At 41.7% G+C, this 13,894-nt stretch overlaps 2 protein-coding genes across 2 annotated transcripts; both read right to left on the bottom strand.

Moving 5' to 3' along the window:
* Positions 1 to 953: 953 nt before the first annotated feature.
* Positions 954 to 6,727, bottom strand: LOC127777404 (E3 ubiquitin-protein ligase makorin). Its single transcript, XM_052303988.1, has 7 exons — positions 6,412 to 6,727; positions 5,050 to 5,137; positions 4,140 to 4,951; positions 3,837 to 3,906; positions 2,290 to 2,378; positions 2,154 to 2,214; positions 954 to 1,558 (listed from the first exon to the last, which is right to left on the bottom strand). The coding sequence occupies exons 1-6, from the start codon at positions 6,423 to 6,425 to the stop codon at positions 2,181 to 2,183; spliced, it is 1,107 nt and encodes a 368-aa protein (XP_052159948.1). The 5' UTR covers positions 6,426 to 6,727; the 3' UTR covers positions 954 to 1,558; positions 2,154 to 2,180.
* A 2,267-nt stretch (positions 6,728 to 8,994) lies between these two features.
* Positions 8,995 to 13,258, bottom strand: LOC127778132 (carboxyl-terminal-processing peptidase 3, chloroplastic). Its single transcript, XM_052304789.1, has 12 exons — positions 12,845 to 13,258; positions 12,659 to 12,740; positions 12,404 to 12,534; positions 12,219 to 12,305; positions 12,059 to 12,137; positions 11,317 to 11,411; positions 11,119 to 11,160; positions 10,776 to 10,895; positions 10,192 to 10,278; positions 9,958 to 10,107; positions 9,753 to 9,860; positions 8,995 to 9,633 (listed from the first exon to the last, which is right to left on the bottom strand). The coding sequence occupies exons 1-12, from the start codon at positions 13,190 to 13,192 to the stop codon at positions 9,385 to 9,387; spliced, it is 1,578 nt and encodes a 525-aa protein (XP_052160749.1). The 5' UTR covers positions 13,193 to 13,258; the 3' UTR covers positions 8,995 to 9,384.
* Positions 13,259 to 13,894: the final 636 nt, after the last annotated feature.

The raw sequence follows: 13,894 nt of genomic DNA, 5'->3' as shown, positions 1-13,894 counted from the left end.
ATCAAAACCCCGATACACGAATTGTACGCTATCCCAATGGACACCAGTTCAGGCTTACAGTAACGTGCACGCTGTCAATTCCAACTAAACAAACCGTCAAATACGATTAGCCGGCTGCGAATGCTTCCATTGTGGCAAAATCACTGAACTGTGCTTCTGGTCGTCGAGCCAATCAGCATCGAAGATTAACACTTCCCCACAACACGATAAACGAACTAGAAACCTCAAACGGTTAAACTTCATTCTTTTGTGCGTGTGGTTGGTTACCACATCTGCATCGTTGAAGCTCAGTGTGTAAGCCACTATGGGTTAAAAGGTACGCTGAAGGATAGTATAGTTTAGGAAGAGTAAATTACACTTCCAAGTTCCGACTTGTATATATTGCTTCCAAGTTTCACCCTGCAACAGGGCTAAGGTTCTCTGTTTTTAATAAACATGACGCAATGTATATATACTTATCTTGCAAAGGAAGAACCAATAGTGAATTTTGTTAATTTCGAGAGACTGGCTATGCTTTGCATTTACGGCTATGTTTAGATTCAGGAGTATAAAGTTTTGGCGTGTCACATCGGATATACGGACACACATTTAAAGTATTAAACGTAGTCTAATAAGAAAACAAATTACAGAATCCGCCTGTAAACCGCGGGACGAATTTATCAAGCCTAATTAATCCGCCATTCGCAAATGTTTACTGTAGCACCACATTGTTAAATCATTGTGCAATTAGACTTAAAAGATTCGCTCGTAATTTACACGTAATCTGTGTAATTAGTTATTTTTTTCATTTATATTTAATACTCCATACATATGTCAAAACATTTGACGATTTAATGTGACAGGGTATGTAAACAGGCCCGTATACGTCGTAAGGCCTTTACGATTCACCGAGGAAACACAGCCTGCGCTACTTCGCTCGAGAGAATAGACAGGGGCACAAATCGAATCACACAGAAGAAAGCCACCACAAATAGGCAGACGTTCCTGTTTCCTGAGCAAAAGCGCCAACCTGTTCCAGGAACATGTACAGGGCATATCAACATCAGATATATATAGCACATTAGCACATGCCACATTCAACACTGATGTTTATAAAGAATGTGATTTGTTTCCTTTCTTGTTTTCCTTCTCTCCCTCAGACCAAGACAACCAAACGGCTTTAAGCATCTGGACCTCGTCCTAATGCGGATTCATCAATGTGTAGTCTGAAGAGTAATCTTTGTTTCATCCTTTCTTTCTTTTTTTCTAGTTCCTTCTTTTCATACAAGTACAATCACACGGCATCAGGTGGCCTGTGGTTGGGTGCAGGCAGCCTTCCCTCAGTAGAGAGCATTGAGGAAGGAATAGTATTATACACCTGTGCTTTGGCACGATGGCCAGTGAATGTTTACTGAATCACTGCTGGCCAGGAGGCAAGATGAGTGGATATGGCAAAGTTTTTCAACAGTTTAGTTCTAACGTTTGGACTATTGAGCGTATTTGCGACAAAACTTCTGTTTTCCTTGTCCTCAGATCACGATTGCTTCCTCCAGGAGGCCTGCTGCGAACTTCAATAATTCTGCATTGAAGAATGCGACTCTTGTTAGCTTAAAATCATACACATCTTTGGTAAGGATCCTAGGCAGTTAGTGACAAGTTATGCATGGCAGGAAAAAGAACGACAGTTTTTAGTACAAGGACTGACTTTGTACGACCACTACAAGATGCTCCCTGACCCTGGGTTTAAACAGTATCCAAGTAATACTAATATTTGGTAGACAGCGAAACCCCAGAATTCCTGGATACAGATGGTCCACTTCATCACTTGGTCAAAATATGAAGAGAAAAAGATTTGATACGGATATAACAATAAAATGAATAGCATAACAGACGAAAAACTAATGAAATGTTGACAAGAAATCTAATTGCAGGATCTGTTATATTTTAAATCCACCAGAATGAAACTTTGAACAATGCACATCTTAAAAGACCATAAATGTTATAATTTTGATCTATAGGGAGACATCATAGAAACCATCTCCAACAACAGCAAATACATGACATGTAGCACCGTTTCCAGATGCACAATGCTTTTTAAGTGAGCTGGCGAAAAATAAGAGCAACAATGCAACTTGAGTTGATTCTATATTGATTACCAAAAAGATAAATCTTACATTTGACATATATACAGTCACTGGCCCCTAAAGATGTAACCGACTGAGGAAGTCCGACAACCTGGAACACGTAAAGGATGATAATACATTAAAATAAGAAAATATATTAAATAGACACCTAAAAGAGAGCACATACCTAATATTTTTGGCAATCACTGTACTTCCATCGTCAGCATCAAGATGTCGCAGTATGACCTCTTCCAAGCGTCCGTCTCTGTAGGCATGCTGTCAAACATGAGGTACAATGTTTAGTTTCAATGACATGAAAAGACTGTCCAGTAAAGTGCACAGTTTACAGCAATAGTACCTAATGCTATTCAACAAGGTGCTAGTAAAAACTAAAAAGAGAGAACAAGAGATCAGTTTCCCCAAATATTAACAGAATGCACAATACACTCTACTCATACTGGACCAGTATGAAAATCACATACAAGATACAAGCTTGAATGTAGAATAAAAGTGGAAAAGCCACAACATAAGCGTTGTCTAGGGTTCTTTTAAGTATGTTCTCATGTGGAGAAATTACTAAGGAGCGACAGTGGTATGACAGCAGCTGGGCAAACATGACGAGATGCAACGTGTGCGACAGAGTTCAAGACGAACACAACATTAAGATGCTATATATGTTTAGCTGATATGATTTTTGCCAAGAACTGATTTAGTTGGTTTTCTCCTGATATGGATTATTAGGAAGTGCACTATGTTAGTACAATGTTATGATTTATTAAGCAGTGAAATACTTCAATGTAATATTAGGACACTTTATATGGTGCAATCTAGTGCTGTCAGGGACTTCTCTGTATAAAAAAGGCGCCAGTCTCATTCTCTATAAACATAATGCCTCGTCCAGTTTCTCTGTTTTGCATCTCGATTCTTTCTACATCCATTAATGCTAAAAACTGCACACCAACTAATCACAGCACCTCCTGGACACAAACCTCTGAGCCCAAGAGGCCTACCTAGCATACCTACCAATTACACTTGCCAGAGTGTGATAGATACTGCTAATCAACTTGAACCATTTGAGCTAATGTAAAATTACACTATGTAAATATAATCATTGATTAAAAAAACGTTGGAGTCCACACTATTGGTTAAAAATTCACTAGATGGTAACAAGCTAGCAATGAACACCAAACATTGAGGGGAAAAATTATACCATTATTTTTCAAGAATTATCTAACAAGGTCCATAAGCATTACTAATAAGTCTTGTCTTGAGTTAATTGTATTGTATAGTACAGACATCATCATATTTTTGGCAACTCCTTAAACCGACATAAAGGCTGTGGACTGTGGTGAAGGTAGGACCTAGGATGCCCAAGGAGCAGCATTTAAAAGAAAAAAAAAGAGAAAAAATATTAAGCCACGCTTGCAGACACTCATAAATTCCAGTAACACAAAAGGTCTTTAGGGATTTGCAGATGGTGTAATCTGATGTAAGAACATAAGTTGGGCAGTTTCCATCAGAGCAACTGATTGAGTAAAAAGGTGCCAAGCAACTGATTTGTTTAGACCAGGTGCTTGACTTAGTGCCAAATGCCAATAGACAGGCGGGCGATTGTTTATAGGGCTCTCTAGTTATCTGGATAGCTAGTGAGATTTATGTTGATGACAAGCCACAAAAGTACATTAGTAGCACTGAATTCACATGTTTATAGCATGTAAAGATATAGCTTTCTACCTTGTAGAAACAGCTTGACCCAAAGGGACAAGTACCAGTTCCAAAATCGAAGTACTTGCAGTCAATAGACCTGCAATAGTAAACATTCCTCGAATATTCAGGGACATAATAGTATTAAACATAAATCACTCCTCACGAAATATATCAGCTTGGATATTTCAGAAAAGGGCATGCATAAGAAATGTCATTTTCAAATAAATTGATGACTATGCTCATTCAATAAATTATAAAGAATATGCCAACAATCTTGCACATAAGAGAACATGCCACAGAAAAAAATGATATAAAAATTGTCAAACTTACTTGAGTTTGGCTTTATAGTTGTCAATAATCTCCAGCTTTTCCTCCTTCGAGAAGTACCAAAGAACACTTGGAATGACATAGTATGAAAGTTTGCGACATATTGGACAAGCCCTCAGTGCTGAGTTCACATCCATTCCAGACGTAGGAGAATTGTTACGCCAATTTCTAATACATGAAATACAGAAGGGATGATCACACTCAGATAAGAGTCCAAACTTCCTTTCAGCAGCAGTAGGCTTTGAGAGCACACGGTCCAGGCAGACACTGCATTCTATCTCTTGGCTACGTTTCAAAGACTCAAGACGCTTGTGGTTTTTCTCACATAGCTTGGTATGTTCCTCCCTCTCATCAGGACGATAAGGATGTAAGCACATTTTCCCACAGGTTGTGCACAGATCTCCATGCATCTGAGGGCACTCTTCCCCATAAGGACAATTACCACCAGCAGCAAAAGAACAGATTGGCAGATCAGCAGGACTCAAGGTTGTCTGGTTTTGCACAGTTGGACTTATTGACCAGTCAATCCCATCCTCAAGTACACTTTCATGTTGAAAATCATTTCTCCATACAGGCTTACTTCCAGAATGTGCCAGCACATCCATAGATATCTGTTGCCTTGGGTTGCTTGAATCTGCTTGGTACCCCACATGGTGAGGGCGCCCGAAACTCAAAGGCTGAAGAGAACTAGATGCACGTGTTGTAGTACTTGAGCTTGGTGGTGGAGCCACTGTGGGGTTACGAGAAACTTTGACATGGTCATATCGGCAACGGCTACCATACGAGCATGAACCTTTCTGGTAGAACGTGCAAACCTGAGCAAGTAAGAATCAAAGTAAGGAACAGTAGAAGATTTGCACTGTTAAGTATGGCAATGAAATCAGAGCACATCAATCATTTACTAATACATTACATTGTTTGGTTGATCATTCCAATCATGGGAGAACTCACAGTACTCTCCTTTCAAGCAAGCTCCATGCATGAAGAACTTGCAAAGAACCCTGATAGATCGGAACATAACCAAAAGAACTGTAAGCAAACTACCAGAACTTTCCGTTCAATCCCAGGAAGGGAATGATCTGAATCAGGATAACATAACAAGTTTTTGTGGAGCCTTTCCATAAGCAAATCAAATGTGAAAACAATCATCTTAGGACTGATGCCAGGGCAACCAAATTAAATGACCAGTCTGAAGGGATTGCATCTCATACTAATGAGGTTACTATTGAGCATCTTGCTTTGCTTACTTCAATACTTTTAACATCTTATATATCAACAAGAGCAGTAGTTCTAATTCTTTCGTATAATGTAGAGCTTTATGCAACTCGAATATATAACCTTTGTTGAAATCCACAGACCAGATCCCCTAGCGCAATTGTTGTGTTTATAGAATTGAACAAGCAGCATATATGCCACCATTAAACTGAGCCCAATCTAACTACTTTCATTTACACGATGCCGTAATATTCAAAATTCGTAGTAAAACAGGCAAGTCAAGGACCACCCTAAGGCGCTGCCAAACCAGTGTGCTTATCAGTTGCTGGCATAAAATGGGGCACCAGAGTCAAAATTGATACTCTCATTTGACCTGTAAAGTGCGGAGAACCAAAATATGCAGAAAAGCGAAGTAAACACAAGCCACTCCAGCACTCCCCTTATTCAACCTACCAGCACAACAATCAAACGAAACGCGGACACATCACAAATTCATAATCCAAACCATACCTAAAGCCCTAAAAGGAGGGCGACATTTGGGCCTTCAACGCGTTTAGCAGGTATAACACATTTGGCTAAGCAACCAGAGTTAATGGAGGCGCAAACGCAACATATTTGACTTGAAGCAACCAGAGGTAATGGAAGCGCAAAAGCAACTGAACCGCCATCCGGATTCTTCCCCCATGCTAAATTACGAAGATAGTGAAACTCCACGAAAGCGAAAAATTACAGCTAATGTGGCAGATTAGCGTACATCAACTAAGCTACACCCTATGCCCAAATTGCCCCAAAACGAGCAGCGCGTTAGCTCAAAGCCCGCCTTACCACCATTCTGCCCTTCAGCAAAATCCAAATCACCGGAGGAGGTTAACCCTAGGTCTTAGGCAAGCTCAAACCCACCACCACCGCGCCCGAATCCCACACGCGGCTCCACCACCGCCCCGCACAAAAACAAAATTGAAAAGCTCGTGGCTCACACGCCCGGCCTCTCACCGAACTTTGGCTCCAAATCGTCCAAAAAACAGCGGACCCAACAGGAATCGAATCGAATCGAGATTACCTCTTGGTCGACATGGCAGGACCGACTCGATCGGAACGGCCCCCGCACCTCCCGGATTGGATTCGGCCAAGGAGACGACGAGCAGCGCCGGAGCACGAGAGAGAGACGGTCGACGCAGCAGCGGCCGCCGCCGTCGCGCCCGGGGGCTAGGGCTTGCTCGCTCGTGGCTCCTCCGGGCGGTGGCGGGGGTGGGTCGTGTCTCCTCTCCGCCCGCGTCGCGTGCGTCTCCCACCCCTGTCCTGTCCCGTCGCGCGTCGTCGTCTCGCTTTTTGGGGGAAAAAAGGGAAGCGCTCTCTCTCTCTCTCTCTCTCTCTCTCTCTCTCTGCCTTTGCGGGGGGTATCGTATCCGGGAATGATTCCTAAAAACGGCAGCGCAGGAAATGACGGGATTGCCCCCCCCCCCCCCCAGGGTGAACGCATGTTGAAGAGATGTGGGTATTGGGGGGTAATTCGTGTTGATATCGTAAATTGGCGGTTGACAGTTAGACATTTTCTCTATAATATTTTTATTTTGTATATTGTGTTTTACGTTTACAGAACTGTCAAATGGAGTATATAATTATATCTTATTTTTATCATGCGTAAGGACGACACGGGGTGCCAGGTGGGTACCGGCTTACCCAGAAAATATGAAAACAATATATGGGTGCCTTGTTGAATAAATACTAAGGTCCGAGAATCCATCCTGGCTCTACACACTCCCACCAAACGAGTAAAATATGTGTGCAATTGCAATGAGTTCATTTGTCTTCTATGTCTCGCTCTCACACATATAGGTTTTCTCCTTTCTCGTGATATCATGGCAAGGCGGCACCACGGCGGCATGAGCATGGCGCATTATCCTCGAGATGGCAAGGCCACAGTGGTAGCCATATAGTCGGTGGAGGAGCTGGCACTTAGGTGCGCCAGACGGAGGTGCAGCACACCGCCATGGTTGATCCAGTTCAAGCAACCGCAAGGCAACCATGGGCAACGAGCACTCCAAGTATCCATCTCCAGGCATTCAATGCCCAGCATTCCAGTCTTTATGTACAACAGTTCAGATTCAGTATTTCACTTTGAGTATTCGATTTAAAAGTTGAAAAATGGAGTGAGTTCAATTAAATGACGATGCAATTAAATGGTTTGATAAAACTAAAATTTGAAGTACTTATATTGTACTTGAATAAATTAAGACTTCATTGTGTTTTTGTGTTTGATGTTCTTGATTTGGCCGACTCTTTACAATTGTGTGGGCACACCTATGGTGAAAATCCTGGCTCCACCACTGATCATGCGTTAGTTGTTAATTTGTTTTTGTCAATATTGGGGATAGGATGATAATCTTGTTTGTGACTTATTGAACTATTTAGGTTTCTACCCATCAACTCGAGAATTTCAATCCATCGACCCGAGAACTTTGATGACTTAGGTTAGATGTACCTTGTACCATTTCTTGTAATCAATTGTGTTCCGTGTCACACTTTTTACATGTGAGGTTATCTATGAAGATATTTGCTCATTTGATATAATTTAGCTAGCTTGGAATAAAGAAAGTAGGCAAACCTAACCTTTAAGGAAAAAAAACTAATTTGTTATGAAAAGAAGTAGAGATGTTTCTAATTCTCTACAACTTCCATAAAGAAAAAAAGATCCACATTTGCTTATTAATTATCTCAACTACTTGGCTCGATAGCGCCACCAACGCGAGCACGATCTCCTGCGTCCACCATAAGCTCCTTGAGGCACCACCGCTATATCCAAGTCATTCTCACATTTTTAAGCTTGTTGAGATTATCTCCCACCTGGGCTCTTCATGGTCTCCACCTCGAGCTCTAGTTGTTGTCGTCCTCTATCTTAAGCTTTTGTAATTTTTATCACTATCACCATCTTGAGCTCTTCACCATTGCAACCTCACCTCAAACTCCGTTTGCCATTGCCTCCACCACCTCAAACTTCTTAACTATGTTGCCTTCACCTCAAGCTCTCAATTTCTTGCTAGATCCCGTGCATCACTACATCTTTGGAGGACCCTGGTGCCACACTGCCACTAGAGGAGTGAGGAGTCTTTCACTCTTGTAATCCCTTTGAAATCTGTCATCTATCATAGAAAGGTCTATGGACCTATTTAGATTGCTGCTAAAATGAACCTTTTCAAACTTTGTCAATGCCACATTTAATTTTTTTTTTCCTGTTTGATGGTTTGGGATTTGGAAGGGGCAGAAGTCCACCTACCTTACAGGTTTGGGGACCTCATGGCAGTGGTGACAAATTTATCATTCACCATCATCATTAAGAGTTTTTTTTTAAAGGAGTATAGATATATTTGAAGTTTTTTCCCATATTTCATACTAGCACTAAAAGCTTCATTTGTCTGAAAACTTCCATACTGGAACTAATACAGTGGTCAGTGGATTCAATTGCGTACTCTCGGGGTTCAAGTTCAACTTCATTTCGACATCTGACATCATCCTGGCAGCAAAGTGCCAATCTGCACTGGTCATGAGCATCGGCACATCAAAGAAAACAAATGAAATCTGCACTGGAATTCAGAAAACATAAAAAAACATATAACTGCGGCATCAAATGCCTTCCAAATGGGTATGATCATCTCATGCATGTAATGACTAGTGCCTTTTTGAGGAATCTCACTTACAATTAACTGTTGAAGCAATATGTTGTACTGGCATTGGTAGACAATATGCAATGATTAACAAGTGACAATTACAAATTCCTATTGACACATCTCGAATCAATGACAAGGGCATTTGGCCCCTGAAGACGAGATAACTAATTTCTGGTGCTTCTTTGCCTACAATCTAACATCACAGTTATCAGCCTATATATATTATCATTACAGCCTATACTAACTATACAACCTACGGTAGATTACAATATTATACATGGAGCTATGCTGAATTTCATCTGCAGATGCCACTATGAACCTGACCAACTAAATGTGGACATACAAAGGATTCTGGCTTACAGAAGTACCTACGAAGCAGATCCCTTTGATTTCTCAATTTCCAATGCTTGCTCTGCCACCATGATACATGAATCCATCTCCAGATTTGTGGCTTTGTCATCCTCTTTTAGCGAAGGTGCTCTTGGCAAAGATAACATTTCAGGGGTGCATTGTATGTCAGGTTGGATGCCTACTTGGTCGATTTCATGCAGTGCTGGAGAGAGATATTTTGCGACCGTGATAAACAGAGCAGATCCATCATCCAATTCAGTCACACTCTGTTCCAGGGAATATTGGGGATCATATTTAGTACTAATTTAAATATTTCAGAAGCATGCAAAAAGTCAAGCATTTTACACCAAAAAGCAGAATGTGCGTATAGAGAAATTGTCCATGCCTGTATTTTTCCTTTTCCAAAAGTTCTGTGGCCGACCAAAATAGCACGACCATTGTCATGTAATGCTCCTGCCAAGATTTCACTTGCACTTGCACTTCCTTCATTGACCTATATGTGCATACAACATAATTATGATTGTCTAGGAAAATTTGTACCTATAAAGAATCAAAATCAAGCACATAGTAGATGTAGAGTTGAGACTCACAAGTACGACAAGGGGATCATGTGTTAAAGAATGGCCCCGGGCCATATTTATTGGTAGGACATTTCCCTCACGGTCAACAGTGTTGACAAGAGTTTCATTTCCATCCAACCACATTTGAGCCACGTCAAGACCTGCTTTTACTAGACCACCCTGTAGCAAAATAACAAGATCACTACAAGAAAATATTTTTTTTGTTGAAGTTATACAGACCAATTGTCAGAAAAGTACACTGACAGGATTATTTCGCAGATCTAAAATATATGACTGGACACCCTCATCCTCCATCTTCTTAATGGCACTTTCCATTTCAGCTGCAGCAGTCTGGTTTGAAAGGAGAAAGGAGAATGATATGAAGAACCAAAATAACTCATACGTGTTATATCGATAATTTTTCACCTTCTTTGAAACAAGAAAAAGCAAGTAGGCAGATTTATTCGAGGGAAAATTAGGCAGTTTTTTCAATCCTACCTTGAAATCTGAAGTTGAAATATTATTGCTTTGTGCTCTTGGTGGTTTTAGCAGTATATTGCAGTTGTATATGGACACATGGTAACGATCAAATTATTTAGATGGCCGATCCTTTGGTAAAAACAATATTGAACAGGAAATATCTTCACTTAGAATATTCTTCCATTTTCAGTATTACTGAATGCTGGAATCCTCAAAATACTTGTAAACATTCAATTTAATCAATTCGTACAGAAAGCAATATTGAATAACACAGTTTGTTACTGAGATCAATTATTCCAACTTTTCTTAGTACCATGAAACTCGCCTGCAAAATTGAGAACCAAAACATATAAAATACTGGTATTTACCTGAGAGAATGCAGCTAGCCTAACATACCCAGTTTTGCACTCACGGCCATCGTGCGACCTATGAGAGATAATTGCTGTTGATAGAGGTGAAAGATTGATAACCTCACGAGATAGCTGGACCTTTTGAAAAGAAAAGTTGTAGTTGTCATTAGATACAAAGAATATCATATTCTTAAGAGGACAACAATTCTCCTTCTGGTTAATGTGAACCATTATGCTTTTTAGGCATTTAACTGAATGTAACAAGCTTATTCAAATCAGACAGACATAAGTTAGACATTACTCTCCAAGCAGCATAGAGGGAAAAGGTTGGCATTGCATGTTATTCAGAGAAAAATTGTACCTCCTTTTGTCTTATCCTACCATTCCTTTCGTTTTCAGTGCCCTGGAGATATTGTGGTGTCAGTTAGAAAAGAAAATACAATAAAAGGATATGAACATGTTTTCTTTTGAATGACAAAATAAAATCACGGGGTTGTAATTGTAATATGTCAAAAACTCTAAATAATACTTCAAATTGAAGCAGAGGATGAGTGCATACATCCAACACTTTCACTTTCACTTTCACAGTTGTTCCAACACGACCTCTAAGTCTCTGAGCTGCAGCTTCTCCATCCAACCCAGAAACACTCTTCCCTACACAAACAGAACATATGATGATCAATGCCTCTTGGGCATGAAATCTGATTCCTCAACGACTTCGTTTTCCAAAGACAGAAGAAGAGCTCATGAAGATTCAATGATGCAAAGTTTACACACTATCAGTTATGATAGAATAAGGGGAACTTGCTTGTGATAATTTTTAAACAGATTCTTGGTTGTGGCTTCAAATTTTATGAAGCACACATTTGGATCATATGGCTTGTCCAATGTCCATATCACACCTCTGTTAGCTTCAGAAACGTTGGCTGATAGAAAGGGAATAGAAAAAAACCTTGAAGTCTAGCTGACTAGCTTTTCATGACCTTTAAATTTTGAAGTTCCTTCTCAATTTTCGAAGAGCCATCGCTTTTCCTAGTATTAAAGAAGTACAAAAGAAAACTAAAAGGTGCAGTATCATTCAAGGACCGCAGAAAAGCTCTTAAATTCGTGCGGTTGCCCCCAAAGAACTTCTGTTGGGGACAAATGCACTAATGCTGAAAATTGTTGTGCAGCAAACAGGTAAAACAAAAGGTTACACTACAGGTGTGCTTTAGATAAAGTTGAATTCACAAGAAGACCGTAACGTTTGCACCGTATATTTCACAAAGACATAATATTACAACAGAAAACGAGTAAAATACCATCGATCTCAACTAGTTCATCGCCTCCATGCAGGCCTGCTCGATCTGCTGGGCCACCTTCAATGCAGTCCATAACAAGCTGGAAGAGTCATGGAGCTATATAAACAATAGTGACACTACCTTATATGATTGCCTATTTGACAGCGAATTTCTAACTTACCAAGCGTCCAGAGCTAGGCTCCTTGTTTATGAACACCCCAACCCCTTGGACACTCCCATCGCTTCCAATCCTGAAACTCTGATATTCCTGCAACAGCTCTCACCAAGTATACATCAGCGCACACGCAGATTGGGTTCGTATGCGCCATCCCGGCAGAATGACACAATCCTCAGGCATACACACACCTTGGGGCTGATGATCTTGGTGAACGGATCGCCGAGTGTGGACAGCATCCCGCTGATCTTACCATAGGCGGCATCCTCCGATTTCAGCGGGAACATCTCCACCATGGTCTGCTGCAGTCTCATGTCCCAATCTGCATAATCTCACATATTGAGGGGTAAGTAAGTTAGCAAATTTCACTGCATTTCAAAATCATTTCCCCCCAAATTAGAATTTTATGAATGGATTCAAAACAACTCGTCCCAGATTGTGTGTACCTTGGTGATTGAAGGTGGGATCCACGAAGGTCTCACGGATCAGCCCCCACGCCTCCACCAGCGTCCTCTGCACCCGGTTCACCTGCGAAGAACAGGAAGAGAGATTCATACGAGGTGGAAGAGAAAAAAACAAAATCACCATGAACAACACGGCGGCCGCGGCCCCGGGAGTCGGGACCCACCCACCTCGCGGGCCTTGGAGACAGGGAACGCGACGGTGAGCGACTCGGCCCGCGCCGGCGGCGGCGGCGAGAGGGGCTCCGCGGCGAGCCCGGTCAGCGACACCACGGCCGCCGCGGCGAGCCCCGCCGCCGCCTTGCCCAGCGCGGCACGGCCGCCGCCGTCGCGCTCCGACGCAGCCGTCGGCATCGTCGGGCTGTCCCTCCTCCTCGTCCGCTCCGACCGCACCCGGAGCCGGCTGCCGCTCCTCCCGGCGGCGCCAAGAGCCGGCCTGCCGCCGGGGAGCGGCGGGAGGCGGCGGGGCAGCGGGCGCGGGGCCCGGGCGGCGGGCAGCGAGCACTCCACCATCTCCATGGACGCGATGGCGCGATGGTGGTGGTGGCGCGCGGGAGATATACAAGTGGGCGGAATCGAGTCGAGTCGAGTCGAGGGGAGGAATCTCCTGGTGGGGGTTGGCGGCGATGGCGCTGGTGGACAGGAGGAGATCCGTGTGGAGGGATCTTCTCCTGGCGCGTCCACGTCGCGGATGCGCGCTCGTCCACGTATCCCCCGTTATGTCGGAGTAGGCTACACTCCACTGCATTTGCATGGTCACCCTATCCACCCAAAAGTTTGCTCTCTCTTTTACTCTATTGAAAATGTTTTTAATAGATGGTGTTGTTACTACTTTATTTTATTTGAAAATTTTATATACTTTTTCTGTTTTATATTATAAAACTTTCTAGCATTGCCCACATTCATATAGATATTAATGAATCTATACACATATATGTCTACATTCATTAACATTTATATGAATATGAACAATACTAGAAAGTCTTATAATATGAAATGGAGGAAGTAGTTATTATTTACTTTATCGTGGGCTTGCTTTATTACTAAAAGTATTTTAAATATAATTTATATCTTATGTATTTGTATAATTTTTTAATAAGATAAATGGTTAATTCAGAAGTTAATGACTTAATCTATTAAAAAGACAGTGCGAGTATATGATAATAATTGATTGATTACCACTCATTTTCATTGAAGTTGTACAGATTAGCTTTTAAAGTT

The sequence above is a fragment of the Oryza glaberrima genome, chromosome 6 (assembly GCF_000147395.1).
Source record: "Oryza glaberrima chromosome 6, OglaRS2, whole genome shotgun sequence".
In the NCBI taxonomy this organism is placed as follows: Eukaryota; Viridiplantae; Streptophyta; class Magnoliopsida; order Poales; family Poaceae; genus Oryza; species Oryza glaberrima.
The sequence above is the reverse complement of the archived record's forward strand: the minus strand, read 5'-3'. Positions and strand labels throughout refer to the sequence as shown.